Source organism: Pleurodeles waltl, chromosome 5 (genome assembly GCF_031143425.1).
Source record: "Pleurodeles waltl isolate 20211129_DDA chromosome 5, aPleWal1.hap1.20221129, whole genome shotgun sequence".
Classification (NCBI taxonomy): domain Eukaryota; kingdom Metazoa; phylum Chordata; class Amphibia; order Caudata; family Salamandridae; genus Pleurodeles; species Pleurodeles waltl.
The window spans coordinates 1,840,546,520-1,840,574,242 of record NC_090444.1 but is presented as its reverse complement, the minus strand read 5'-3'; the positions used below and the strand labels follow the sequence as shown (position 1 = coordinate 1,840,574,242).

Below are 27,723 nucleotides of genomic sequence, written 5' to 3'. Positions count from 1 at the left end.
GGTGTTATGGGTGGCATTAGATGAGAAAGTGACTCCTCTCTTAGTAGAAGATGCGGTCGAGAGTGTGAAGCTAAGAGGGGCGAAGCTGGAGCTGAAAGCAGCATGGCAAGTGGAATGGCTTTTCCTGTCTGCGCTCCATACGGTATACAGGAAAACATTAACACAAGATGCAGAGATAAGAAAACTGTGGGATGAGGTTGCAGCCTTGCAGGAAAGGCATTTACTAATGAAAGAGACTATAGAAAGTGCAGTGACTCGGGGTGATCAAATGGAGGCAAGGTGCACCGCATTAGCATTACGAGTAGCAAAACAGAAGAGTAGGCAGAAGCCTAAAATACCCTCAGCTGTGCAAGTGAGGGCATTGGTACGCAAAGAAAATTGGGATCCTAATACTTGGGATGGAACAGTCTCGGATAATGATGATGACTGGAATTGGGAGGATGAGGTGGAAGTACGTGTAGCAGAACTAGGTGGGGTTGAAAGTGGAGAAGGACATGTAGGTGAAATTGAAGGTGAAAGGGGAAGTGTAATGGAGGTTCGCCCACTCGTGCAAAACAAATCAAAGGGAGTGAATGGTGGGCAAATACAGAATTCTCGTTTGGTAAGAAATTATACACAGAGTGAGTTGTTGGAGATTACCCGTATGTTTAGGCAGATGCCTGCAGAGCCTTTGTTTAAATGGTTGGTGGGATTGTGGGACACTGGAGCAGATGGTACATATTTGTCATCAACTGAACTTTTGAAAATGGGATCAGTAACTACACATGCCATGTTAGGGCAACGGTTACGAGGTACACAGGGGCAACAAGCTTTCTCTCTAATGGGTTGGTTGATGGAAGGAGTGAAGCAATTGTACCCAACTGCTATAGATGTGGAAGAGAGTTGGGGCCCTTGGCGTACGATTTCAGAAGCAAATGAACAACTGCGAGAAATGGGGATGCAGAATGCAGTGTATTCCCAACAGGTTTTAGGACCTGATGTTGAACCCGTGACAGCGGGGATCAGGGCACGGTTAATCAGAAATGCCCCTCCGCATATGAAAGGTGCCTTGATGGCTCTTCTAGGACCCGCTCAGGGAAGACCAGTGGGGGATGTGGTGTTATTAATGGCACAATTGGAAGGGCTTGACAGACAAAAATCAGCAAGAGCAGTGGGGCAGGACAATAAGTATAAGGGAGGAGAATCTTCAATAAAAGTGACCAGACGACAAATGTGGATAGATTTGTTGAATGCTGGGGTGAAGAAAGAGGAGATAGATGGGAAGCCTACCCCTTATTTGCTTAATAAATGGAAAGCATTGCAGCGTAGACAGAAAGAGAAGGAGGCATTTGATGAGAAGCAGCCCTTAGCACCACCAATGGAAGAGTCTGAGAAGGAAAAAACAGAATCAGGGAAAAATAGGGAGGTGCCTGTCTCAACTCTATATCCCGACTTGTCCAGCGATGGCTGGGAAGTCCCAGACCCCTTATTATGAAGGTCAGGCCAAACGCCGGGGGTCAGAGCAGTGTAAGAGGTAAGCCCCGGGGACAGGCGGCCATATATACCTCTCATCATTTATTGGCAAAAAGGAACACACCATGTTATGGCACTGCTCGATACAGGCGCGGAAGTAACTTTGATAAATGGAAACCCTAAGAGGCTGCCAGGAAAGGGTATGATCATTAATGGTTACGGGGGGTGCAGAGACAGAGGCCAAACCTGTTAAACTCAAATTGGCAATTGGTAAAGGACCCCCGTTCACGGCAGAAGTGTTAATAGCCGAAGTACCAGAATGCATTATTGGCATGGATTTGTTACTAGGCAAAACTATTGATACTAAATGGGGAACATTTACTTTTGGTGTGAGGAGCGTACATATGAAGTGGAGTTCTGGTTAGGCATGCAAAGTGGAGCCCATTACATGTGCCTCCTCCAAAGGATCCTCTGTGCATTAAACAGTACCGCATACCCGGAGGTCATAAAGAGATTTCAGAAACCATTCAGGGGCTGCTAGATGCAGGTGTGTTAAGGCCGGCTGTAAGCCCATTTAACTCTCCCATATTGCCCGTGAAGAAACCAGATGATACCTATCGAATGACTGTTGACTATCGAAAACTGAATAAAGTGGCTCCACCCTTGGCAGCCACAGTCCCAGACATCGTCACGCTGGTGGAACAGTTGAGTAAAGATGTGGGGGAATGGCATACTGTGATTGATTTAGCAAACGCCTTCTTTTCAATTGACATTGATGTGGTCAGTCAAGACCAATTTGCAATTAGCTGGCAGGACAGACAATTCACATTCAGGAAGTTGCCCCAGGGGTACGCGCATAGTCCCACATTGTGTCATGGACTAATAGCCAGAGATTTAACCAACTTCTCAGCAGGAAACACCCGACTTGCACATTACATTGACAACATCATGATCACTGGAGAAACCAAAGAGCAAGTCTCAGACACATTAGAAAGGTTAATTGAGGGGATGGGCTATTAACGCGAAAAAGGTCCAAGGCCCTGCACAAGAGGTGAAATTCCTGGGCGCTATTTGGTCAGGGCCGGTAAAAAGAATACAGCAGAAAGTGATTGATACGGTACAGCAGCTAAAGATTCCTACAACTAAGGCAGAAGCACAACGATTTATTGGTTTGATGGGATTCTGGAGAAAACATATCCCTCACTTAGGATTAATACTGAGACCATTGTATCAAGTCACATGAAAAAAGCACTCTTTCCAATGGGGACCTGAACAGCAAGAGGCCTTTGAGGAAGCAAAAGATGCATTACAGAATTATTTTGCGTTAGGTCCCATCACAGAAGGAGACCCGTTTGAGCTGGAAATGATAGTACAGGATGATGTAGTGATGTGGAGCCTATTGCAGAGGCAGGGAAAAAAGAGGGTGCCACAAGGATTCTGGTCAAAGAGATTAACACCATCCATGAGCAATTAGACCCCGTTAGAAAAAGAACTAGCAGGGGCATATTGGGCATTAGTGGAAACAGAACGCATGACTGATGATCGGCCGGTTACCTTAAGAACACAGGTCCCCTTACTAGGCTGGATAAGAGAAGGAGGGGTTGGCACTAAAGTAGGCAGGGCGCAGGAGTCTACCATCGTAAAGTGGAAATGGTATCTGCAGCAGAGGGCAAAACCAGGGCCAGCAGGAGTGTTGAAGTTACAAGAAGATATGCTAGGGGCAGTGGACTTACAGGCAATGGCCCCCTCGCCAGAACCCTCTGAAATGGAATTGTCACCAGTTAAAACAGCCCCACCTTTTGAACAACTCACTGAAGAAGAACAGCAAAATGCATGGTTCACAGATGGCACTGCCTGGTACCATCAAGGAAAAAGGCAATGGCAAACAGTCGCATTCCAGCCTGATGCAGAAACAATGTTGCTGCGAGGAGGAGATAATGGATCAAGCCAGCTTGCAGAACTGCAGAGGGTAGCACCAGTGACTGAACAGGCCCCCATCGGAGAGAAAACATTTGTGTTCACTGACAGCTGGGCCACTTACCAAGGACTAGTAAGCTGGGCCCCGACTTGGCGCAAGGATGGATGGAAAATCAAAGACACCCCCATTTGGGGAGGTGAGCAGCTATGGGAAGAGATGTGGGAGAAAGGGCAAAAATGTCAAATCTATGTGGGACATGTGGATGCCCATTGCCCATCAGGCACCTCACTTGCATCTCTATTCAACAACACCGCAGATCGGATGCCCAAAACACGAACAGTGGTTATCAATTAGGAGGCTGAAGCTGCTCTAGCAAACTGGGCCCATGCGACATCCGGACATCTAGGAGAGAATGGCACTTATGCATGGGCACAGCAACGACAGATTCCAGTTACTAAAGAACTGGTGCAACAAGCAGTAAAGGAGTGCACCACATGCAACCAGATTAGACAAATGCCCCTGCAAAAGAAGCCTAGCGGCCACATCAGTAAAGAAAACTGCAGCTGCTACGGCGTGGCAATTGGACTATATCGGGCCGCTACCAAAAGAAGGAGGAGAAAGCTACGTATTGACCATGGTGGATACCTACTCTGGTCTTATGTTGGGTATGCCCTGTAAGTCTGCAGACCAGAAGTCCACTTTGCCAGGGCTAAACTACCTGATAAAACATTATGGGGTACCTGATGAAATCCAAACAGATAGGGGCACACACTTTTCAGGGAAAACAGTGCAGGATTGGGTGCAGGAACAGGGAATTCTGTGGATTTTATACCTTACACATTATCCACAAGTGCAGGCATGATTGAGAGATATAGAGGATTGTTGAAAGAACAGCTAAAACAGTTATCAGCACATCAGACTCTAAAAGGATGGAGTAGTGATTTAGACAAAGCCTTGTTCAAATTGAACAATAGACCAGTTGGCCAGCAGACTCCTTTCATTCGGATGACAGGGCATGATAAAGAATCCACCCATACAATGATTGTCTGGAAAACAGACCCTCGAGCTCGATTACCTTTACAGGCTATTCCTGGCAGTAATGGACTGGACCTGTTTGCTCCAGAGGATGGAGAAATACCTGTAGGACAGGTGAAAACTGTTCCCCTAGGAATAGGAGTAAGAGTACCACCTGGAACATATGGTAGAATTGCCCCTAGATCCAGCCTAGCCATCAAGGGAGTGTAGGTGCTAGGGGGAGTCATAGACCCAGATTTTAGAGGAGAGGTTAAAGTAGTATTACTGAACCAAGGATATGCTGCTGTATCATATCAAGCATATGACAGACTTGCTCAATTGATTTGTGAACAAGCATACACCCCCCATATTGAATAAAGATCTGCCCCCGATAACACCCAAAGAGGTGAGGGAGGATTTGGAAGCACAGGAAGAAAAGTATGGGTGCACCATCCAGGGAAAAAGCCAAAGGCAGGAGAGATAATGAGTCAAGGGGTGGGGAGTACGTATATTGTACTTTTAAAGAACTCTAATGTACCTGTATTTGTACCTGCAGTGAGACTTACCCCACGGTCGTAAATGATGACATCTGTGTCGATGATGTGGTTCCTGTTTGCGGTCATGATTATAGCCAGAAGAGGTGTTTGGATTCAACCGAATGTAGCAGAGAATGTCGTTACGGACCTTCATGTCACTTGTGCACCTCAAGCCGCTAACATAACTGATGACCAAGGAAATGTTTCATTTTGCAACGTGAAGTTACCTGGAGGCAAGTGGACGGCTGCCAAAGCCGTAACCTGGAAGGTAACTGGACAGCAAATCCGACATGCTAACGGACTGAACGAGTTGCAGGGGACGCCAGCGACAGTACAGGCTTTGAATTATACGCTAAACATGATATGTAAATATTGTGATACCATTGTACCTTTTACACCAGCACAGGCATATCCGTGTAAACCCTATGATTGTTCTAACAAACAAAGTATTTTACCAGGACATATGGTGGTTGTTACAATGAACAATGGAACCAAAGGATTTAGATACTCCAAACCACCTGCTTTCATGTTTTATGTAGCCGAAAGACGCATGGTTAGCAACGTAGGTAACGTTTCCATAGTTCAATATAGAATAGGATGTAGGCAAGCTTTGCATGCAAGCATAATTAACCATATTGTGTTACCGATAACTATTGCCAAGGGAAATGTCTCAAAGTATGATCCATTATGCGCACCATGGACAATACAGTTATGGCCCTTGCCGAAGTTACACATTAGAAGAGATCTAGGATCCTTGATAGCCGGGGCCACCGGAATCGGGGTAGGGGCCCTGAATTCTTTTGATATTGAAGTCATTAGGAATAAGCTATCTTCTACAGGATATAGTACAGGAGAGGCCATAAAAGTATTTTGCAATGGGGGCCCACACACTCACAAGAAGTATGGAAGGTTCTGCGTGGGTTGTATCGTGATTGGCAATGGCATAATTTCACTTATGAACAATTCAGAAAAAGCTTTCAAAGCACACAAACAGTGTCCAAAGGCATCCAGTGCATACTATGGCAAAGCATTGTTAATCAACAGTATGTAGACTTCAAAGTGGAATGGGGACAGCTTCAGGGTAAATATTGGAGACAACAATTGCATTTGCCTGAGGAAATATGGGTAAAGCCCATAGAGTTTCATTGTGAGGGAGAAATGTGTTATGCTCATTTTGATATAGCAAGAAGTGATCTTCCTCCTGAAATATGGTGTCCCTTTATATTGCTACCCGTAGTGATTGGTAAATAATGGTGGATACCTCACACTGACAAAAAGTGGATTGATCAAACAAATCACACCGTAGATCCCACTGGATGTGCAGATTGGTCTAAGGGGTGGGTATGTACCCACACTGGACGGGTTCTAGATCCATGCCTTCACCCAATACCAGGAGAATGTGAATGGTTACCTTATCCTATTAATGGCACAGACTTATATCAGATAGGTACAGAGAGTGTATGTTATGTTACTAATCATCCCTTACTTATTAACAGATTTGTACAAACCACCGGAGAGCAGGTAATGTGTATGTGCAATATTACCAGCATTATTGACATAAGCACTCACATCTTATACCGACCGACTAAGTTCACCACAACCACATTACAGACGCAAATGCAAGCACAGTTAGAATGGAACATCCCGCTTGTTGTTAAGCTGCCTAGACTAGAGGCAATCAGGCACTACGCACAAGTCACATTTGCTAAATTTGACATGTACCTAGGGTTCTTGATGAACCTACAAGCCCTATATATCCCCGCAACCAGAAGAGTCCAGCAGACGTAACGGTATATTGCTTTAAAAAATCTGACATTGCAGGAAAAAGTTACAGAGTAAAACGTAGAGAAAAATTGATGTTTTTTTCACCTCAATTTCAATATTTTTTTATTTCAGTTGTTATTTTGTGTAGGAAACCCTTGTAGGATCTACACAAATTACCCATTGCTAAATTCAGAATGTTGTCAACTTTTTAGAAGTGTTTAGGTTTCTGGGATCCAGCATTGGTTTCGCACCAATTTCCGTCACTGACTGGATGGAGGCTGAAATCACAAAAAATCGTAAAAATGGGGTATGTCCTAGTAAAATGCCAAAAGTGTGTTGAAAAGTTGGATTTTCTGATTCAGGTCGGCCTGTTCCTGAAAGCTGGGAAGCTGGTGATTTTAGCACTGCAAACCCTTTGTTGATGCCAATTTCAGGGAAAAAACCACAAGCCTTCTTCTGCAGCCCTTTTTTCCAATTGTTTTTTAAAAAACGACATTTTTACTGTATTTTGGCTAGTTTCTTGGTCTCCTTCAGGGGAACCCACAAAGTCTGGGTATCTCTAGAATCCCTAGGATGTTGGGAAAAAGGACGCAAATTTGGCGTGGGTAGCTTGAGTGGACAAAAAGTTATGAGGGCCTAAGCGCGCCCTGCCCCAAATAGCCAAAAAAAGGCCTGGCACCTGATGGGGAAAAGACCTGGCAGCGAAGGGGTTAATCCAATCATCCAGTGCCTTAACTGAGGTGTCAACAAAGAATACCCATTTTTGTGTAGTGCCTTTCTGAAGGGATCAGAGCATCTGCCTATACTCTCCAGGAGTTAACCCAAAAAGCTCAACAAGGGCTGCCTTCATATGGGTGCAAGACTCAGCTACCCCATCTTCTAGTGTGAGTAGACTATCTCTCCAAATCCCTGGTACTAACTCCCAAAGAAGTGTTCCCCAGTCTTGTGTACCCACCTTCCTCATTTTGAGAGCTCTCTCGTAAGAGGTCAGACGCTTTTTAATGTCATCTTGTAGGAGGCTGGCCTGGCTAATAGTGGGTACCTTGTGGTACTTACACCCTGTGCAAGGTCCAGTTATCCCTTATTAGTAGAATAGAGGTGTTTCTAGCAGCTTAGGCTGATAGAAGGTAGCTATGGCAAAGCAGCTTAGGCCTAACTAGGAGACATGCAAAGCTCCTACTATACCATCATATAGTACAATATCATAAGAAAACACAATACTCAGAGTTACTAAAAAATAAATGTACTTTATTTTAGTGACAATATGCCAAAAGTATCTCAGAGGATACCCTCACTTAGAAGGTAAGTAATATACACAAATTATATGTACACAAACCCAAAACAGGTAAGTAACAATAAGAAAAGTAGTGCAAACAATGTAGAATCACAATAGGATGCAATAGTTAGACATAGGTCTAGGGGCAACACAAACCATATACTCCAAAAGTAGAATGCGAATCGCGAATGCATTCCGTGGGACATCTTCTGCACGAAGGAGAAGTTCCTACCACCTTTCTTTGTTGCAGAATCTTCAGCTTCTTCCATCCGGAGGCATCCATTTTGCACCTTCATCCGAGGTTTAGTGTGCTCCTGCCCCCCCGGACACTTTTGAGACTCTTGGACTTGGTCCCCTTCCTTTGCAGGTCCTCAGGTCCAGGAATCCGTCTTCAGTGCTTTGCAGTCTGTTGTGGTCTTTGCAAAATCCTCTATCACATCTTTAGTGTGTTTCTGGGGAAATAGTAGTAATTTACTCCTACTTTCCAGGGTCTTGGGGTGGGGTTTCTTGGACACCCTTAGTGTTTTCTTACACACCCAGTGACCCTCTACACACTACACTAGCCTAGGGGTCCATTTGTGTTCGCATTCCACTTTTTTAGTAAATGGTTTGTGCTGCCCCTAGCCTATTGCATCCTATTGTATTCTACAGTGTTTGCACTACTTTCTGAGTGTTTTACTTACCTGATTTTGGTTTGTGTGTATATTTTGTGTATTTTACTTACCTCCTGAGGGAGTATATCCTCTGAGATATTTTTGGCACATTGTCACTAAAATTAAGTACCTTTATTTTTTAGTAATCCTGAGTATTGTGTTTCTTATGATATAGTACCTATATGATATAAGTGGTATAGTAGGAGCTTTGCATGTCTCCTAGTTCAGCCTAAGCTGCTCTGCTATAGCTACCTCTATCAGCCCAAGCTGCTGGAACACTACTAATCTACTAATAAGGGATAACTGGACCTGGCACCAGGTGTAAGTACCATCAGGTACCCACTATAAGCCAGGCCGGCCTCCTACAAGTGGTACAACTGGGAAGTCTCTATAAAGTGGGTGGCTGGCAGTGTGCTAGGCAAAGGAGAGCTCTGAACCAGCCCAGTAAATTGGGGCCCACCCATTGAACAGTAAGTAACCCATATATTTTTCGTGGTGTTTGGGGAGGACAATTTATTTTAACTATATGTTTTCATCTGTTTGGCTTGATATGCCAATTGTGTGACCAAAACCATTAATGTATAAATTTCTAGATTTTTCTACAAATATTTTGAGGTTTTGTTCAGAACCCTGTATCCTGTTTTTTTCGGGCTATCCAGAGGCATTGTGATATCAAAGGCATTCATTACTAAGAGTGAACCAGTCACACACATGTTCAACTCACCAAAACTCCACTGTATTCTTCAGATGTTCTTGAATTAATTGAAAATGTATCAGTGGACATTACAGCCAAGTGAATATCTTAACCATATTTTATGACTTAAGGTAACTGCTGAATACACATGTTGGAAATGGCCCTCTCTGCAGGGTCACCCTCAAACTTTCTTCCATCTTCCTCCTACTTTTTGCTAGATTTTTGCCTTTGGCCCTAGGACTCTGTGCACTTTACCACTGCTAACCGTGCTAAAGTGCTTGTGCTCACTTCCCTAAACATGGTTTACATGTAAGCCCCTTGTAGAGTGGTATACCATATACCCAGGGCCTGTTAACTGAATGCTAACAGTGGGTCTGCAGCACTTATTGTGCCATCCACTTTAGAAGTACCTTAAAGCTTGTTCAAGGCCTGCCATTGCAGCCTGAAGGCAGTGCCCCACTGCCATGCTGACTTGGCATTTAAAAACCCTTGCCGAGCCATAAACTCCCCTTTCATTATATATATATATATATCTGTAGGAAAATGCCTCTGCTGGCATGGTTACCCAAAAACCTTTGCCTTTTGTTGATGCTAGTTATGATTGAAGGTGTGCTGGGAAACTGCTAACCAGGCCCCAGCACCAGTGTTGTTTCCCTAAACTGTACTTTTGTCTCCACAATTGCCACAGCCCTGGCACACAGATAAGTCCCATGTAAATGGTACCCCTGGCCCTGTGACTAGGGAAGGTCTCTAAGGGCTGCAGCATGTATTATGCCACCCTGGGGACCCCCACTCAGCACATGCATACTGCCTCACAGCTTGTGTGTGCTGGTGGGTAGAAAAAGACTAAGTCGACATGGCACTCCCTTCAGAGTGCCATGCCCACAACCCACTGCCTGTGGCACAGGTAAGTCACCCCTCTAGCAGGCCTTACAGCCCTAAGGCAGGGTGCACTATATCACAGGTGAGGGCATAGTTGCAGGAGCACTATGCCCTTACAGTGTCTAAGCCAATTCTTGGACATTCTAAGTGCAGGGTAGCCATAAAGAGTATATGGTCTGGGAGTTTGTCAAACACGAACTCCACAGTTCCATAATGTCTACACTGAATACTGGGAAGTTTGTTATCAAACTTCTCACCACAATAAATCCATACTGATGCCAGTGTGGGATTTATTGAGAAATGCACACAGAGGGCATCTTAGAGATGCCTCCTGTATACCAGTCCACTACTAGTGTTAGGCAGACCGGTTTCTGCCAGCCTGCCACATCCAGACAGGTATCTGGCCACATGGAGTGAGTGCCTTTGTCACTCCGTGGCCAGGAACAAAGCCTGTACTTGGTGGAGGTGCTTCACACCTCCCCCTGCAGGAACTGTAACACCTGGCAGTGAGCCTCACAGGCTCAAGCCTGGTGTTACAGCACCCCAGGGCACGCCAGCTATTGGAGATGCCCGCCCCCCAGACACAGCCCCCACTTTTGGCAGCAAATACAGAGGAGATAATGAGAAAAACAAGAAGGAGTCACCCTCCAGCCAGGACAGCCTCTAAAGTGTCCTGAGGTGACCCTGCCTTAGGAAATCCTCCATCTTGTTTTGGAGGATTCCCCCCAACCTCAAGGTCAGTAGCCATTGGCTACTGCCCCTAGACCTAAACACACCCCTAAACTGAGTATTTAGGGGCAACCCTGAACCCAGGAAACCAGATTCCTGATGATCTACAAACAAGAAGGACTGCTGACCTGAAAGCCCAGCAGAGAAAACTGAGATGACAACTGACTTGTCCCCAGCCCTACCAGCCTGTCTTCAGAATCAAAGGACCGGCACAGCGATGCATCCAGTGGGACCAGCGACCTCTGAGGACTCAGAGGACTGCCCAGCAACCAAAGGACCAAGAAACTCCTGTGGACAGCGGCTCTGTCCAAAACAGCAACAAAGAAACCATCTTTAAAGGGACTCCAGCTCCACTCCGGAAGCGTGAGTCGCAAACATTTGTCTCCTGCCAAGAACAACCAACACTGCAGAGAGGACCCCCAGGTGACTCCAACGACGTGGACACCCTGAGACGACCTCCCTGCACCTCCACAGTGACGCTTGCAGACAGAATCCAGAGGCTCCCCCTGACCATGACTGCCCGGTAACAAAGAACCCAACGCCTGGAAGAAGCACTGAACCCGCAGCCCCCAGGCTCGAGAGGCTGCCTACAGGAGTGACCAGTAGGCAGCCCACATCCTTGCCCAGTTGGTGGCTGGCCTGAGAAGCCCCCCGTGCCCTGCCTGCATTGCCAGAGTGACCCCTGGGTCCCCCCATTGCTTTCAACGCAAAGTCCGACACCTACTTTGCCCACTGCACCCGGGCGCCCCTGTTCCGCTGACGGTGTATTTTGTGTGCCTGCATGTGACCGGCCCCCGAGTAATCTACAAAACCCCCAGGTCTGCTCCCTGAGGACGCAGGTGTGAGAAAGTAGCCTCTTTCTAGCCTTCTTACCCCCACTTCTGGCCTGTTTGTGAGTATATGTCAGGGTGTTTTCACTGTCTCACTGGGATCCTGCTAGCAAGGGCCAAGTGCTCATAGTGAAAACCCTATGTTTTCAGTATGTTTGTTATGTGTCACTGGGACTCTGCTAGCCAGGACCCCAGTGCTCATAAGTATGTGGCCTATATGTATGTGTTCCCTGTGTGATGCCTAACTGTCTCACTGAGGCTCTGCTAACCAGAACCTCAGTGGTTATGCTCTCTCTGCCTTACAAATTGTCACTAACAGGCTAGTGACCAATTTCACCAATTCACATTGACATACTGGAACACCCTTATAATTCCCTAGCATATGGTACTGAGGTACCCAGGGTATTGGGGTTCCAGGAGATCCCTATGGGCTGCAGCATTTATTTTGCCACCCACAGGGAGCTCTGACAATTCTTACACAGGACTGCCACTGCAGCCTGAGTGAAATAACGTCCATGTTATTTCACAGCCATTTACCACTGCACTTAAGTAACTTATAAGTCACCTATATGTCTAACCTTCACCTGGTGAAGGTTGGGTGCTAAGTTACTTAGTGTGTGGGCACTCTGGCACTAGCCAAGGTGCCCCCACATCGTCCAGGGCAAATTCCCCAGACTTTGTGAGTGCGGGGACACCATTACACGTGTGCACTATACATAGGTCACTACCTATGTATAGTGTCACAATGGTAACTCCGAACATGGCCATGTAACATGTCTAAGATCATGGAATTGTCACCCCAATGCCATTCTGGCATTTGGGAGACAATTCCATGATCCCCGAGTCTCTAGCACAGACCTGGGTACTGCCAAACTACCTTTCCCGGGGTTTCACTGCAGCTGCTGCTGCTGCCAACCCCTCAGACAGGTTTCTGCCCTCCTGGGGTCCAGCCAGGCCTGGCCCAGGAAGGCATTACAAAGGACTTCCTCAGAGAGAGGGTGTTACACCCTCTCCCTTTGGAAAAAAGGTGTCAGGGCTGGGGAGGAGTAGCCTCCCCCAGCCTCTGGAAATGCTTTGATGGGCACAAAGGGTGCCTATCTAAGCATAAGCCAGTCTACACCGGTTCAGGGATTCCCCAGCCCTGTTCTAGCGTGAAACTGGACAAAGGAAAGGGGAATGACCACTCCCCTGACCTGCACCTCCCAGGGGAGGGGCCCAGCGCTCCTCCAGCGTGCCCCAGACCTCTGCCATCTTGGATTCAGAGGTGTGCTGGCACACTGGACTGCTCTGAGTGGCCAGGGCCAGCAGGTGACGTCAGAGACTCCTTCTCATAGGCTCTTACCTGTGTTAATAGCCTATCCTCCTTCCTAGGTAGCCAAACCTCCTTTTCTGGCTATTTAGGGTCTCTGCTTTGGGGAATTCTTTAGATACCGAATGCAAGAGCTAACCAGAGTTCCTCTGCACTTCTCTCTTCACCTTCTGCCAAAGGATCGACCGCTGACTGCTCAGGACGCCTGCAAACCCGCAACAAAGTAGAAAAGACGACTACTGCAACCTTGTATCGCTTCATCCTGCCGGCTTTCTCGCCTGTTTCCTGGTGGTGCATGCTCTGGGGGTAGCCTGCCTCCTTCTTGCACCAGGAGCTCTGAAGAAATCTCCCGTGGGTCGATGGAATCTTCCCCCTGCAACCGCAGGCAACAAAAGACTGCATCACCGGTCCTCTGGGTCTGGGTCCCCTCTCAGCACGACGAGCGTGGTCCCTGGAACTCAGCAACTCTGTCCAAGTGACTCCCACAGTCCAGTTACTCCTCAGTCCAAGTTTGGTGGAGGTAAGTCCTTGCCTCCCCACGCTAGACTGCATTGCTGGGTATCACGTGATTTGTAGCTGCTCCGGCTCCGGCTCCTGTGCACTCTTCCAGGATTTCCTTTGTGCACACTCTAACCTGCAGTGCACAACCTTCTGAGTTGTCCTCCAGCGTCGTGGGACTCCCTTTTCTGACTTCGGGTGGACTCCGGTTCACTCCTCTTCCAAGTGCCTGTTCCCATACTTCTGCGGGTGCTGCCTGCTTCTGTGAGGGCTCCCTGACTTGCTGGGCGCCCCCTCTCTCTCCTCATCCAAGTGGCGACATCCTGGTCCCTCCTGGGCCACAGCAGCATCCAAAAAGCCTAGCCGCAACCCTTGTAGCTAGCAAGGCTTGTTTGTGGTCTTTCTGCATGGGAACACCTCTGCAAGCTTCTTCACGACGTGGGACATCCATCCTCCAAAGGGGAAGTTCCTAGTCCTCTTCGTTCTTGCAGAATCCACAGCTTATACCATCCGGTGGCAGCTTCTTTGCACCCTCAGCTGGCATTTCCTGGGCATCTGCCCTCTCTCAACATTATCGTGACTCTTGGACTTGGTCCCCTTGTTTCACAGGTACTCAGGTCCGGAAATCCACTGTTGTTGCATTGCTGTTGTTGGTCTTCCTTGCAGAATCCCCCTATCACGACTTCTGTGCTCTCTGGAGGTTATAGGTGCACTTTACACCTACTTTTCAGGGTCCTGGGGTGGGCTATTTTTCTAACCCTCACTGTTTTCTTACAGTCCCAGCGACCCTCTACAAACTCACATAGGTTTTGGGTCCATTCGTGGTTCGCATTCCACTTTTGGAGTATATGGTTTGTGTTGCCCCTATACCTATGTGCTCCTATTGCAATCTACTGTAACTTTACATTGCTTGCATTACTTCCTTTTGCTATTACTGCATATTTTTATTATTGTGTACATATATCTTGTGTATATTTGGCATCCTCATACTGAGGGTACTCACTGAGATACTTTTGGCATATTGTCATAAAAATAAAGTACCTTTATTTTTAGTACATCTGTGTATTGTGTTTTCTTATGATATTGTGCATATGACACCAGTGGTATAGTCGGAGCTTTGCATGTCTCCTAGTTCAGCCTAAGCTGCTCTGCTATAGCTACCTTCTATCAGCCTAAGCTGCTAGAAACACCTCTTCTACACTAATAGGGGATAACTGGACTTCGTACAGAGTGTAAGCACCCCTTGGTACCCACTACAAGCCAGGCCAGCCTGTCCTACAGCAGGTACTTACCTGCTAGCAGACTGGAACCTGAGCCCCCCTGTTCTCCATAGGCACCTATGTTATTTGGGCCCTAATTTGACCTCTGCACCTGACTGGCCATGTTTGCTGGTGCTGGTTGTTTGGGGTTGACTTGAACCCCCAACAGTGGACTGCCTATGCCCAGGAGACTGAACTTGTAAGTGCTTTACTTACCTGAAAAACAAACTATTACTTACCTCCCCCAGGAACTGTTGATTTTTGCACTGTGTCTAGTTTTAAAATAGCTTATTGCCATTTTTGTCAAAACTGTGTGCATTACTGTTTTAATTCAAAGTTCCCTATTTACCTTTGCCAAGTACCTTACCATTTATGTACTTACTTGAATTCGGAATCTTGTGGTTCTAAAACAAATTAAGAAAATAATATTTTTCTATATAAAAACCTATTGGCCTGGAGTTGTCTTTGACTGTGTTTTCTCATGTGTTGCCTGTGTTAGTACAATAAATGCTTAACACTACCCTCTGATAAGCCTACTGTTCGACCACACTACCACAAAATAAAGCATTAGTATTATCTAATTTTGCCGCTATCAACCTCTAAGGGGAACCCTTGGACTCTGTGCACACTATCTCTCACTTCGAGATAGTATATACAGAGCCAACTTCCTACAATATGTCACCCCCAAGATAGGCCCTAGGTAGCTCATAGGGCAGGGTGCTGTGTAATTGAAGGTTAGGACACATACCTTTTATTTTCACATGTCCTAATAGTGAAAAACTCTCAAATTATTTTTCTTATTATGGTAAGGCCTGCCCCTCCCACAGGATAACACTGGGGATTCCTTATTAAATGTAATAAATTGTAATTCCTAAATCAGAGGTGATTGATATGACATGTTTTGTATCTATGAACTTGTAATAATAAACCCTCTTTAATGGTAAAGTCGGATTTATCATTACAAGTTTGAAAATGCCACTTTTAGAAAGTTGGCATTTTCCTGTCCTTAGCCCTCTGTGCCTGCAGCCTGCCTTAGGTCACATGAATGGGTGTAACTGACAGTCGAGACTTTGTGAATTCACCCCAGACAGTCACACAATAGTGGGATTAGCAGGGCCTGAAAGGCCTTTCCACTGGCAGGACTGGGGTGGGGGTTGGGCTGGCACACAGGACCACATACATCTGCATTAATGTTGCTGTCACACAAGAGGCTTAACGATTCTGTATTGTCAGTGCAGCCAGCTAGTAGCTAGGGCAGGGGAGGCAGGAAATTCCTGGAACTTCAGAGAACCCTTCTGGAAACTTCTCCCAACTTCTAGGAGCAGGGCACCAGAGTATAAAAATAGGGCTCTCAGACCTACTCTTTAGTTTACTACTGGACCGGCGGAACTACTCTCAGAGTAGTATCTGCTGCTGTGACCTGTTCTGCACTCTGCCAGACTCTTGCTGCACCTGGAAGGGCTGCTTTGCTGCCTGGAGTCTGCATTGAACCTTCAGAGGCCAGATCCTGCTGTGGAGCACTGCATCTTCACCTGCACCCAGGACTCCAGAGGTGTCTCCAAAGGCAAGTTTAGCTGGCCCCCTGTTCAGAGCCACAGAGACATAACAGGTGCTCACCATCTTGAAACTACACCTGGACTCAATCTGAATGAGTCTTGAACCCCCAGAAGGTTTCCATCCACTCCTGGACCCTTAGGTGCGATGCTAAATGTGCCTAGGTGGCTATTTTTTTAAAATGAGGACTTGCTATTTTGAACCTTAAACTTTAAAAGTTCATAACTCTGATTGTACTAATTGAATTTTGATGGTTTTGGTGTCAAATAATTCATTAAGTTTTCTCTATTTTTCTAAATTGGTTTGGGATTTTTATTGTGTTGTGTGTTGACTGTATTGCTGTTTGTGGTCTACATAAATACTTAACACATTACCTCTAAGTTTAGCCTCACTGTTTTTTTGTGCCAAGCTACCCAGGGTTAAGCACAGGTTAAATTAATGACTTTTTGTTGTTCACCCCGCAAGGGATTGTGGCTGTTGTTTGTACAAGGGTCACTCCCCAGTCAACCAACAACCCAATTTCTCACAACACCAAACGCCGCTTCTGTGTAGTGAAGCTACACTATTAGTTTATGATGCAACTAATTGATAGTATATGTGCTTCAGGAGTTGGAAAAAGCAGAAATCAGCATTTCCTGTTGCATCACAGAGTGCACTTACCTTCTTTTCAGTAAGAATTACTCTGCCAAGTAGCTGATTTTCTAATCCCTTTATTGTTACAGTAAAGTCAATAACAGAGGTTTTTGCATTGATCTCAGGTGTGAAGGCTGGGTTTGGTAGCTTTGTTGTAATGTAAAGTCTAAAGCTAGCCATGATATCACATTCTTTATCACCAACCTTGACCTGCAAAACAAGAGCAGGACCATTATTTTCAGGCTATTGGATCCAAAAAATATTAGTCTAACATGTACAACTGCACAAGAAATGTGATAATACAATAAAACATTAATATTCTGTAGACTTTTCTGCATAACTTTTCTGTATTTACCAATTGAAGATCAAAGTATTAGTGAAACATAAACAATGTAACTGGAAGTACAAGTTGCTTACCTTCGGTAACGATATAACTGGTAGAGAAATATTCTAGTTGCAGATTCCTTACCTTTGAATTTCCCCAGGGGACAGTCTGGATCCGGAGATTTTTCTTCAAGCAGTACCTCTGCGCGCCGTCAGTTGGCGTCGGTCTACTCTGCGTGCATCGTTGGCATTGTTGTCGCCGTAATGACGTCACAGTCATATATAGGTGCCACCCCGGCGCGTTGACATCAGTTTATTTTCATGACTTTCCACGCCAGTAATGCGGAGCCATGAAGAACTCTGCAACTAGAATATGCCTCTACCAGATATATTGTTACTGAAGGTAAGTAACCTTTACATCTGATAGAGACTTCTAGTTGCAGATTTCTTACCTTTGAATAGATACCCGAGCAATACCATCCCCAGTGGTGGGCTACGAACCAAGATCACACCAAGAAGTCCTGCAGGACCGAACAGACAAAGTAGCTGTCCCTGCGGACCTGACTGTCCAGTCAGTAGTGTTTAGTAAAAGTGTGCAGAGATGCCCACATTGCTGCCTGACAGATGTCCAGGACTGGAACGCCCCGTGCTAGCGCTGTGGTAGCAGCAGTAGCTCTGGTGGAGTGAGCAAGTAAACCTTCAGGAGGTTGTTTCTTATCCAGAGCATAGCACATTTTGATGCATAAGAGCACCCATCTTGAAATGGTCCTCTTCTACACCGCCTTCCCCTTCTTTGCACCCACATATCCCACAAAGAGTTGATCGTCCACCCAGAAGTCTTTGGTACGATCAATGTAGAACGCCAATGCTTTTTTGGGGTTCAGACTATGGAGTCTCTCCTCTTCATGTGAAGGATGTGGGGGTGCATAAAAGGTAGGCAAAGTGATGGACTGCCTGACATGGAAGGGTGTTACTACTTTAGGTAGAAAAGAAACCCTTGTACGAAGTACCACTTTATCAGTGTATATTGCCAGGAAAGGTGGTTTAGATGAGAGAGCCTGGAGCTCACTTACTCTGCGGGCAGATGTGATGGGAACTAAGAAGACTGTTTTGATGGTTAATAGCCGTAAAGGGCAGCTGTGAAGCGGCTCTAACAGGGCACACATTAGGTATGTTAATACTAAGTTCAGATCCCATTGGGGCACGATGACTGGGATAGGAGGAAAAAGATATGTGAGGCCTTTAAGATACCTCCTGACAATGGGAGATTTAAATAAAGAGGGTTTATCTGGTAACCTCAAGAAAGCAGAGTTAGTAGAGAGATATCCCTTAAGGGTGCCCAGGGTAGAGCCCTGTTGGGCAAGGGAAAGAATAAAGAGAAGAACTTGAGAGAGAGGAGCAGATAGAGGATCAACAGATTTGTTGGTGCACCATGCCACAAATTTCTTCCAACGACAGGGGTGTACGGTTTTGGTTGAGGGACGCCCGGCTGCCAAGATAACGTTACAGACTGAGGGTGGCAGGTCAAAAGACATCAACTATCGCCGCTCAATGTCCACACAAGGAGGCGGAGGGAGGACAGGTTTGGGTGGATTACCCTCCCCTGTTGCTGCGAAAGAAGATCCTCCCGAAGAGGCAGTCTGATTGGAGGAGCTATGGCCATGCTCAAGAGCTCGGGATACCAGACTCTTCGTGCCCAGGTTGGAGCCACCAGGATTACTTGGGCCCGGTGTTTCCTGATCTTCTTCAGAACTCTGGGCAGAAGTGTAGGGGCAGAAAGGCATACAGGATGTCTGAATTCCACTCGTGACGAAAAGCATCGCTGAGCGACTGCTGCCTTGGAAACTCCAATGCGCAAAACACCTGTCATTGCGCGTTCTGTACGGAGGCGAACAAGTCTAACCAAGGTTCTCCCCACTGAAGGAAGAGACCTTGCGCCACCTCCGGATGGAGATGCCATTCTTGTTCGACCACGCATCGTTGGCTGAGTTCGTCTGGCCTGGCGTTCAGGGAGCCTGCCAGGTGTTGAACACCAGGAAAATGCCTTGATGTTCCAGCCAAGTCCAGAGGCAAAGAGCCTCTTGACAAAGGGTCCACAACGGAACGCCACCTCGTTTGTTGCACTACCACATAGTGGTTGTGTTGTCTGTGAACACCTGCACTGCTTTCCCTTTGATAGAGGGAAGAAATGCGTTTAATGCTAGTCAAATCTCTCAGAGCGCCAGAAGATTGATATGGAGCTCAGTTTCCGCCGGATACCAGAGGCCTCTGATCTCTGCCTCTCCCATGTGCCATCCCACCCCAGGAGTGCCGCATCTGTCATTGCTGTAAGATCTGGTTGGGGAAAGGAGAGGGATCTGCCTTTGACCCAATCCTGATTCGATAACCACCATGGCAGGTCGCTCGCAGTTCCTTCCGAGATCCGGACCTTGTCGGAGAGATTCCCCTGATGCTGCGCCCACTGAACTTCAGGTCCCACTGCAGAGCCCGCATATGCCATCTGGCCTTTTGAACTAGCAGGATGCAGGAGGCCATGAGGCCCAGCAGCCTCAGAGTCATTCCCACTGAAATCCAGAATAGAGGCTGAAACATCGGTATCATAGCCCGAATAGCCTGGACTCGCATTTCGGGAGTGTAGAAAGTTGCCTCTGTATATACTATCTCAAAGTGAGAGATAGTATGCACATAGTCCAAGGGTTCCCCTTAGAGGTTGATAGTGGAAAAATTAGATAATACTAATGCTCTTTTTTGTGGAGGTGTGGTCAAACAGTAGACTTATCAGAGGGTAGTGTTAAGCATTTGTTGTACACACACACAGGCAATAAAAGAGAACACACACTCAAAAACATAACTCCAGCCCAATAGGTTTTTATATAGAAACATATTATTTTCTTAATTTATTTTAGAACAACAATATTCAGAGTTTAGGTAAGTACATAAATTGTAAGTTACTTCACACAGGTAAGTATAGAACTTTGAATTAAAACAGTAATGTACTCAGTTTTCACAAAAATGGCAATAAGCTATTTCAAAAGTTAACACTGCAAAAATCAGCAGTTCCTGGGGGAGGTAAGTATTAGTTAGTTTCTCAGCTAAGTAATGCACTTACAAATTCAGTCTCCTGTGCATAGGTTGCCCCCCAATTCGGGGTTCAAGTCAACCCCAAACACCCAGCACCAGCAACACAGAACTGGTCAGGTGCAGAGGTCAAAGTACGGCCCAAATAACATAGGCGCCTACGGAGAACAGGGGTTCTCTGGTTCCAGTCTGCTTGCAGGTAAGTACCTGCGTCCTCCGGGAGCAGACCAGGGTTTTTTTGTAGGGCACTGGGGGGGTCCTAAACAGGCACACAAAATACCCCCTCAGCGGCACAAGGGTGGCTGGGAGTAGTGTGTGAACAAGGCATCGGGTTTTGTGTTGAAATCAATGGAGGGACTTGGGGGTCACTCTGGCGATGCAGGCAGGACACAGGGGGGCTTCTGGGGCCAGCCACTAACTGGGCTAGGATGAGGGCCGCCTGCTGGTCACTCCTGCACCAGTGGTTGGTTCCTCTCGCTCCTGGGTGCTGCGGGTGCAGTGCTTCTTCAAGTCGTCGGGTTCCTTTGTTACCGGGCAGTCGTGGTCAGGGGGAGCCTCTGGAGTCTCTCTGCAGGCATCGCTGTGAGGGTGCAGGGAGGGCGACTCAGGGTGTCCACATTGTTGGATTTGCCTGGGGGTCCTCTCTGCTGTGTTGGCTCTCCTGGACACGAGCCGGGGGTGTTGGGTGCAGAGTGTGAATACTCACGCTTCCAGAGTGAGGCTGGAGTCTCTTTAAAGATGGTTTCTTTGTTGTCGTTTTGGACAGAGCCGCTGTCATCTGGAGTTTCTTGGTCCTTTAGGTGCAGGTCAGTCCTCTGAGTCCTCAGAGGTTGTTGGTCCCGCTGGATGGGTCGCTGTGCAGGGTCTCTGAGTCTGGAGACAGGCCGGTAGGGCTGGGGACAAGTCAGTTGTGGTCTCCGTCGTCTCTGTGGGGCTTTCAGGTCAGCAGTCCTTCTTGTTTCAGGTTGCAGAAATCTGATTTCCTGGGTTCAGGGTTGCCCCTAAATACTCAATTTAGGGGGGTGTTTAGGTCTGAGGGCAGAAGCCAATGGCTACTGTCCTGGAGGGTGGCTACACCCTCTTTGTGCCTCCTCCCTGTGGGGAGGGGCAAATCCCTAATCATACTGGGAGGAATCCTCCAAAACAAGATGGAGGATTTCCTAAGGCAGGGGTTACCTCAGCTCAGGACACCTTAGGGGCTGTCCTGACTGGTGGATGACTCCTCCTTGTTTTTCTCATTATCTCCTCCGGACTTGCCCCAGAAAGTGGGGGCTGTGTCCGGAGGGGCAGCATCTCTGCTAGCTGGAGTGCCCTGGGGCACTATAACAACAGGCTTGAGCTTTTGAGGCTCACCGCCAGGTGTTACAGTTCCTGCAGGGGGAGGTGTGAAGCACCTACACCCAGTACAGGCTTTGTTCATGGCCACAGAGTGACAAAGGCACTCACTCCATGTGGCCAGAAACCTGTCTGGATGTGGCAGGCTGGCAGAAACTGGTCAGCCTAGCACTAGTACATGGACTGGTATACAGGGAGCATCTCTAAGGTGCCCTCTGTGTGCATTTCTCAATAAATCCCACACTGGTAAACGCCGTCTCCGCGTCCTGCTTCAACACCCTGCGGATGCTCCCAAGGACCTTCAAATGGATTCCCTCTGACACGAGGAAAACCGTCACCAAGGCCCTCATCACCAGCAGACTCGACTACGGGAACGCTCTCTACTCAGGAACAACAACCAAGCTCCTGAGACGACTACAACGAATACAGAACGCCTTGGCACGACTAATCCTCGACGTTCCCCGACGCAGCCACATCACACCCCACCTAAGAGGCCTGCACTGGCTCCCCGTGGACAAGAGGATCACTTTCAAACTCCTCACCCATGCACACAAAGCACTACACAACACCGGACCTACATACCTCAACAACCGACTCAGCTTCCACACCCCCACCCGAAGCCTCCCCTCAGCCAACCTCGCCCTCAACACAATTCCCCGTATCTGGAAAACCACCACCGGCGGCAGATCCTTCTCCTACCTCGCCGCCAAGACCTGGAACACTCTCCCTACCAACCTACGACAGACTCAGGACCTGCTGGCCTTCAGAAGACTTCTCAAGACCTGGCTCTTGGATCAGTAGCGCCCCCCCACACCCCAGCGCCTTGAGACCCTCACAGGTAGGTAGCGCGCTTTAGAAATGCTGTGATTGATTGATTGATTGGTATCAGTATGGATTTATTGTGCTGAGAAGTTTGATACCAAACTTCCCAGTATTCAGTTTAGTGATTATGGAAATGTGGAGTTCGTGTTTGACAAACTCCCAGACCATATACTCTTTATGGCTACCCTGTCCTTACAATGTCTAAGAATTTGCTTAGACACTGTAGGGGCATAGTGCTCATGCAACTATGCCCTCACCTGTGGTATAATGCACCCTGCCTTAGGGCTGTAAGGCCCGCTAGAGGGGTGACTTACCTATGCCACAGGCAGTGGGTTGTGGTCATGGCACTCTGAGGGGAGTGCCATGTTAACTTAGTCTTTTTCTCCCCACCAGCACACACAAGCTGTGATGCAGTATGCATGTGCTGAGTGAGGGGTCCCTAGGGTGGAATAATAAACGCTGCAGCCCTTAGAGACCTTCCCTGGGCACAGGCCCCTTGGTACCAGGGGTACCATTTACAAGGGGCTTATCTGTGTGCCAGGGCTGTGTCAATTGTGGCGACAAAGGTACAGTTTAGGGAAAGAACACTGGTGCTGGGGCCTGGTTAGCAGGTTCCCAGCACACCTTCAACCATAACTAGCATCAACAAAAGGCAAAAAGTTAGGGGGTAACCATGCCAGCAGAGGCATTTTCCTAGACACACCCCCCCCCCACAAACGGAAGAGAATGAGACTAACCTTTCCCAAGAGAGTCTTCATTTTCTAAGTGGAAGAACCTGGAAAGGCCATCTGCATTGGCATGGGCAGTCCCAGGTCTGCGTTCCACTACAAAGTCCATTCCCTATAGGGATATGGACCACCTCAACAGTTTAGGGTTCTCTCCTTTCATTTGCATCAGCCATATGAGAGGTCTTTGGTCAGTTTGAACTGTGAAGTGAGTACCAAACAGGTATTGCCTCAATCTTTTCAGGGACCAAAGCACAGGAAAGGCCTCCCTCTCAATGGCACTTCAACGCTGCTCCCTGGGGAGTAACCTCCTGCTATTAAAAGCAACAGGCTGGTCAAGGCCATCATCATTGGTATGAGGTGAGCATCTGTCATGGTGATGGAGTTGAGCCCTCTGTAGTCCACACAAAACCTCATCTCTTTCTTTCCATCCTTGTTGTGAGGCTTGGGGACCAAGACCACTGGGCTAGCACAGGGACTGTCAGGGACTGTCCCAATTACAGCATCTTCTGGACTTCCACTTTGATGCTTTCCTTGACTTGGTCAGACTGTATGAAGATTTTATTCTTGACAGGTAAACTGTCTCCTTTGTCCACATCATGGGTACTGAAGTGTGTCTCACCAGGGGTCAAAGAAAAGAGCTCAGCAAACTGCTGGAGGACTTGCCTGCAGTCAGCTTGCTGTTGGCTAGAGAGGGTGTCTGAGTAGACAACTCCATCCACTGAGCCATCTTTAGGGTCAGTTGAGAGGAGGTCAGGGAGAGGTTCACTCTCTGCTTCCAGATGCTCATCAGTAACCATCAGCATGGTTACATCTGCCCTATCATTACAGAGCTTAAGGCGGTTAACATGGATCACCCTCTTGGGTGTCCTGCTAGTGCCCAGGTCCACTAAGTAAGTGACCTGGCTCTTTTTCTCTAGCACTGGGTAAGGGCCCCTCCATTTGTCTTGAAGTGCCCTGGGAGCTCTAGAACCCAGGCTTCCTGCCCTGGCTGAAACTCAACCATAGCAGCCTTTTGGTCATAACACCAACTTATGGAGTTGTTGGCTGGTCTCAAGGTTTTTGCTTGCCTTTTCCATGTACTCTGCCATTCTTGCGTGGAGGCCTAGTACATAGTCCACTACATCTTGCTTAGGCTCATGAAGAGGTCTCTCCCAGCCTTCTTTCACAAGTGCCAGTGTTCCCCTAACAGGATGGCCAAACAGAAGTTCAAGAGGGGAAAATCCTACTCCCTTCTGTGGCACCTCTCTGTAGGTGAAAAGCAGGCATGCAAGAGGACATCCCATCTCCTTTTGAATTTTTTAGGGAGCCCCATGATCATGTCCTTCAATGTCTTGTTAAACCTTTCTACAAGACCATTGGTTTGTGATGGTATGGTGTGGTGAACTTATAGGTCACCTCACACTCATTCCACATATGCTTTAGGTAAGCTAACATGAAGTTGGTACCTCTGTCAGAAGCCACCTCCTTAGGATATCCCATTCTGGTAAAAATACCAATGAGTGCTTTGGCTACTGCAGGGGCAGTAGTGGACCTAAGGGGAATTGCCTCAGGGTATGTGGTAGCATGATCCACTACTACCAGTATATATTGGTTCCCTGATGCTGTGGGAGGTTCAAGTGGATCCACTATGTCCACTCCCACACTCTCAAAGGGGACCCCCACCACTGGAAGTGCAATGAGGGGGTCCTTTGGATGGCCACCTGTCTTACCACTGGCTTGACAGGTGACACAGGAGCAGCAAAAATCCTTAACCTTCTGGGACATATTGGGCGAATAGAAATGGTTGACTAATCTCTCCCAAGTCTTCGTTTCTCCCAAATGCCCAGCAAGGCGAATGTCATGGGCTAAGGTCAGAATTAACTCCCTAAACTCCTGAGGCACTACCACTCACCTAGTGGCACCAGGGTTGGGATTTCTTGCCTCAGTGTAAAGGATTCCATCTTCCCAATAGACCCTGTGGGTTCCACTGACTTTGCCTTCTTTTTTCTAAGCTGCTTGCTGTCTTAGGCCTTCAAGAGTGGGACAAGTCTTTTGTCCCTGACACAGCTGTTCCCTTCAAGGTCCACCTGGGCCCAAGAGCTCTACCTGATAAGGCTCCAGCTCCATGGACTCAGTTCCCCCAGTGGATAGAACATCTTCCTGAGAAGAGAGGTTCTGTTTCTTTTGCAGTGAAGAAGCTGGTCCCCCGGTCCTCTTTTCTTTCCTCTTGGAAGGTTGGGCCATTACTACAGACTCCAACACTTCTTTTTCACCTTGTGCTCTAGTCTTGACACACACCAGTTCAGGGATGCCCAGCATGGCTGCATGGGTCTTGAGCTCTACCTCAGCCCATGCTGAGGACTACAGATCATTCCCTAGCAGACACTCTACTGGCATTGCAGAGGAGACTATTACCTGTTTCAGGCCAGTGACCCCTCCCCCATCTAAAGTTACCATTGCCATGGGATGGACTTTAGTTTAATTGTACGCATTTCTGACTGGATATGTCTGTCCACCAAAGTACTGTTGTGGGGAAACCAGTTTGCCTGTCACCATGGTGACACTGGTACCTGTATCCCTCAGAGCTTCTACTCTATTCCCATTTATCAAGAGCTGCTGCCTGTATTTTTGCATATTAGGTGGCCAGACAGCAAGTGTGGCTAAATCCAACCCACCCTCTGAGACTAAAGAAGCTTCAGTGTGGACCCTGATTTGCCCTGGGCACAATGTTGATCCCACCTGGAGACTGACTATTCCAGTGATAACTGGAGTAGTAGTTTTTGGACTTTTCTTGGGACAGGCCTTGTCTCCAGTTTGGTGGCCATGCTGTCTACAGTTGTGACACCAGGCTGTAGGAGGCTGGCCTGACTTATAGTGGGTATCTGATGGTACTTACACCTTTTGCCAGGTTCAGTTATCACTTATTTGTAGATTAGTAGTGTTCTAGCAGCTTAGGCTGATAGATGTAGCTATAGCAGAGCAGCTTAGGCTGAACTAGGAGACATGAAAAGCTTCTACTATACCACTTATATCATATAGGTACTGTTTCATAGGAAACACACTACTCAGGGTTACTAAAATAAAGGTACTTTATTTAAGTGACAATGTGCCAAAAATATCTCAGAGGATATACTCCCTTAGGAGGTAAGTAAAAAACATAAAATATACACACAAACCAAAATAAGGTAAGTAAAACAGTCAGAAAGTAGTGCAAACACTGTAGAATACAATAGGATGCAATAGGTCTAGGGGCAACACAAACCATATACTAAGAAAGTAGAATGCGAACCACAAATGGACCCCTAGGCTAGTGTAGTGTGTAGAGGGTCACTGGGAGTGTAAGAACACACTAAGGGTGTCCAAGATACCCCACACCAAGACCCTGGAAAGTAGGAGTAAAATACATGTATTTCCCCAGAAACACACTGAACACGTGATAGAGGATTCTGCAAAGACTACAACAGACTGCAAAGCAATTAAGATGGATTCCTGGACCTGAGGACCTGCAAAGGAAGGGGACCAGGTCCAAGAGTCGTGAAAGTGTCTGCGGGGGCAGCAGCCCACTAAACCACGGATGAAGGTGCAAAATGGCTGCCTCCTGATGGAAGAAGCTGAAGATTCTGCAACAACAAAAGTTACTAGGAACTTCTCGGTGTGCAGAAGATGTCCCACGGAGTGCTAGAGGAAGCAGAGTTGTTTCTTTGGAGAAAGATCGCAAACAAGCCTTGCTAGCTGCAAAGATCGATGTTGAAGAAAAAGGGTGCTGCTCGGCCCAGGAAGGACCAGGATGTTGCCACTTGGAAGAGAGACAGATGGGGCCCTCAGCAAAGTAGAGAGCCCACACACAAGAAGGTAGCACCCGCAGAAGGCCTTGAACACGGGTTCAAGAAGACTGAGCACGGCAATCATCTCAAAACTATAAAAGAGGGTCCGACGAAGCCAGAGGTCAACTCAGGGAGTTGAGCAATGCAGGATGGAGTGCTGGGGACCAGGACTAGGCTGTGCACGAAGAAGAACTAGGAAAAGTGCACAGAAGCCCTAGCAGCTGTAGTTCACTCTGTGCACAGGATTACTGCCTGGAGAGGGGAGGCAAGGACTTACCGCCTCCAAATTTGTAAAGTTGGACCACTTGTAGGAAAGTACCATCTTGCCTGGCATGTTACCCCCATATTTCACTGTATATATGTTGTTTTAGTCTATGTGTCACTGAAACCCTGCCAGACAGGGCCCCAGTGATCATAAGTGTGCCCTGTATGTGTTCCCTGTGTGATGACTAACTGTCTCACTGAGGCTCTGCTAACCAGAACCTCAGTGGTTATGCTCTCTTCGCTTTCCAAATTGTCACTAACAGGCTAGTGACCAATTTCACCAATTCACATTGGCATACTGTAACACCCTTATAATTCCCTAGTACATGGTACTGAGGTACCCAGGGTATTGGGGTTCGAGGAGATCC

At 47.3% G+C, this 27,723-nt stretch overlaps 1 protein-coding gene across 1 annotated transcript in view; it reads right to left on the bottom strand.

Annotated features, from left to right (window-relative positions):
- The window catches only part of DNAH8 (dynein axonemal heavy chain 8), a 9,979,189-nt gene that overhangs the window by 1,296,296 nt on the left and 8,655,170 nt on the right, over positions 1-27,723 (bottom strand). Inside the window, exon 73 of the mRNA XM_069236651.1 lies at positions 17,029-17,211. Within this exon, the coding sequence (XP_069092752.1) occupies positions 17,029-17,211 (183 nt within the window). The remainder of the gene's footprint in view (positions 1-17,028; positions 17,212-27,723) is intronic.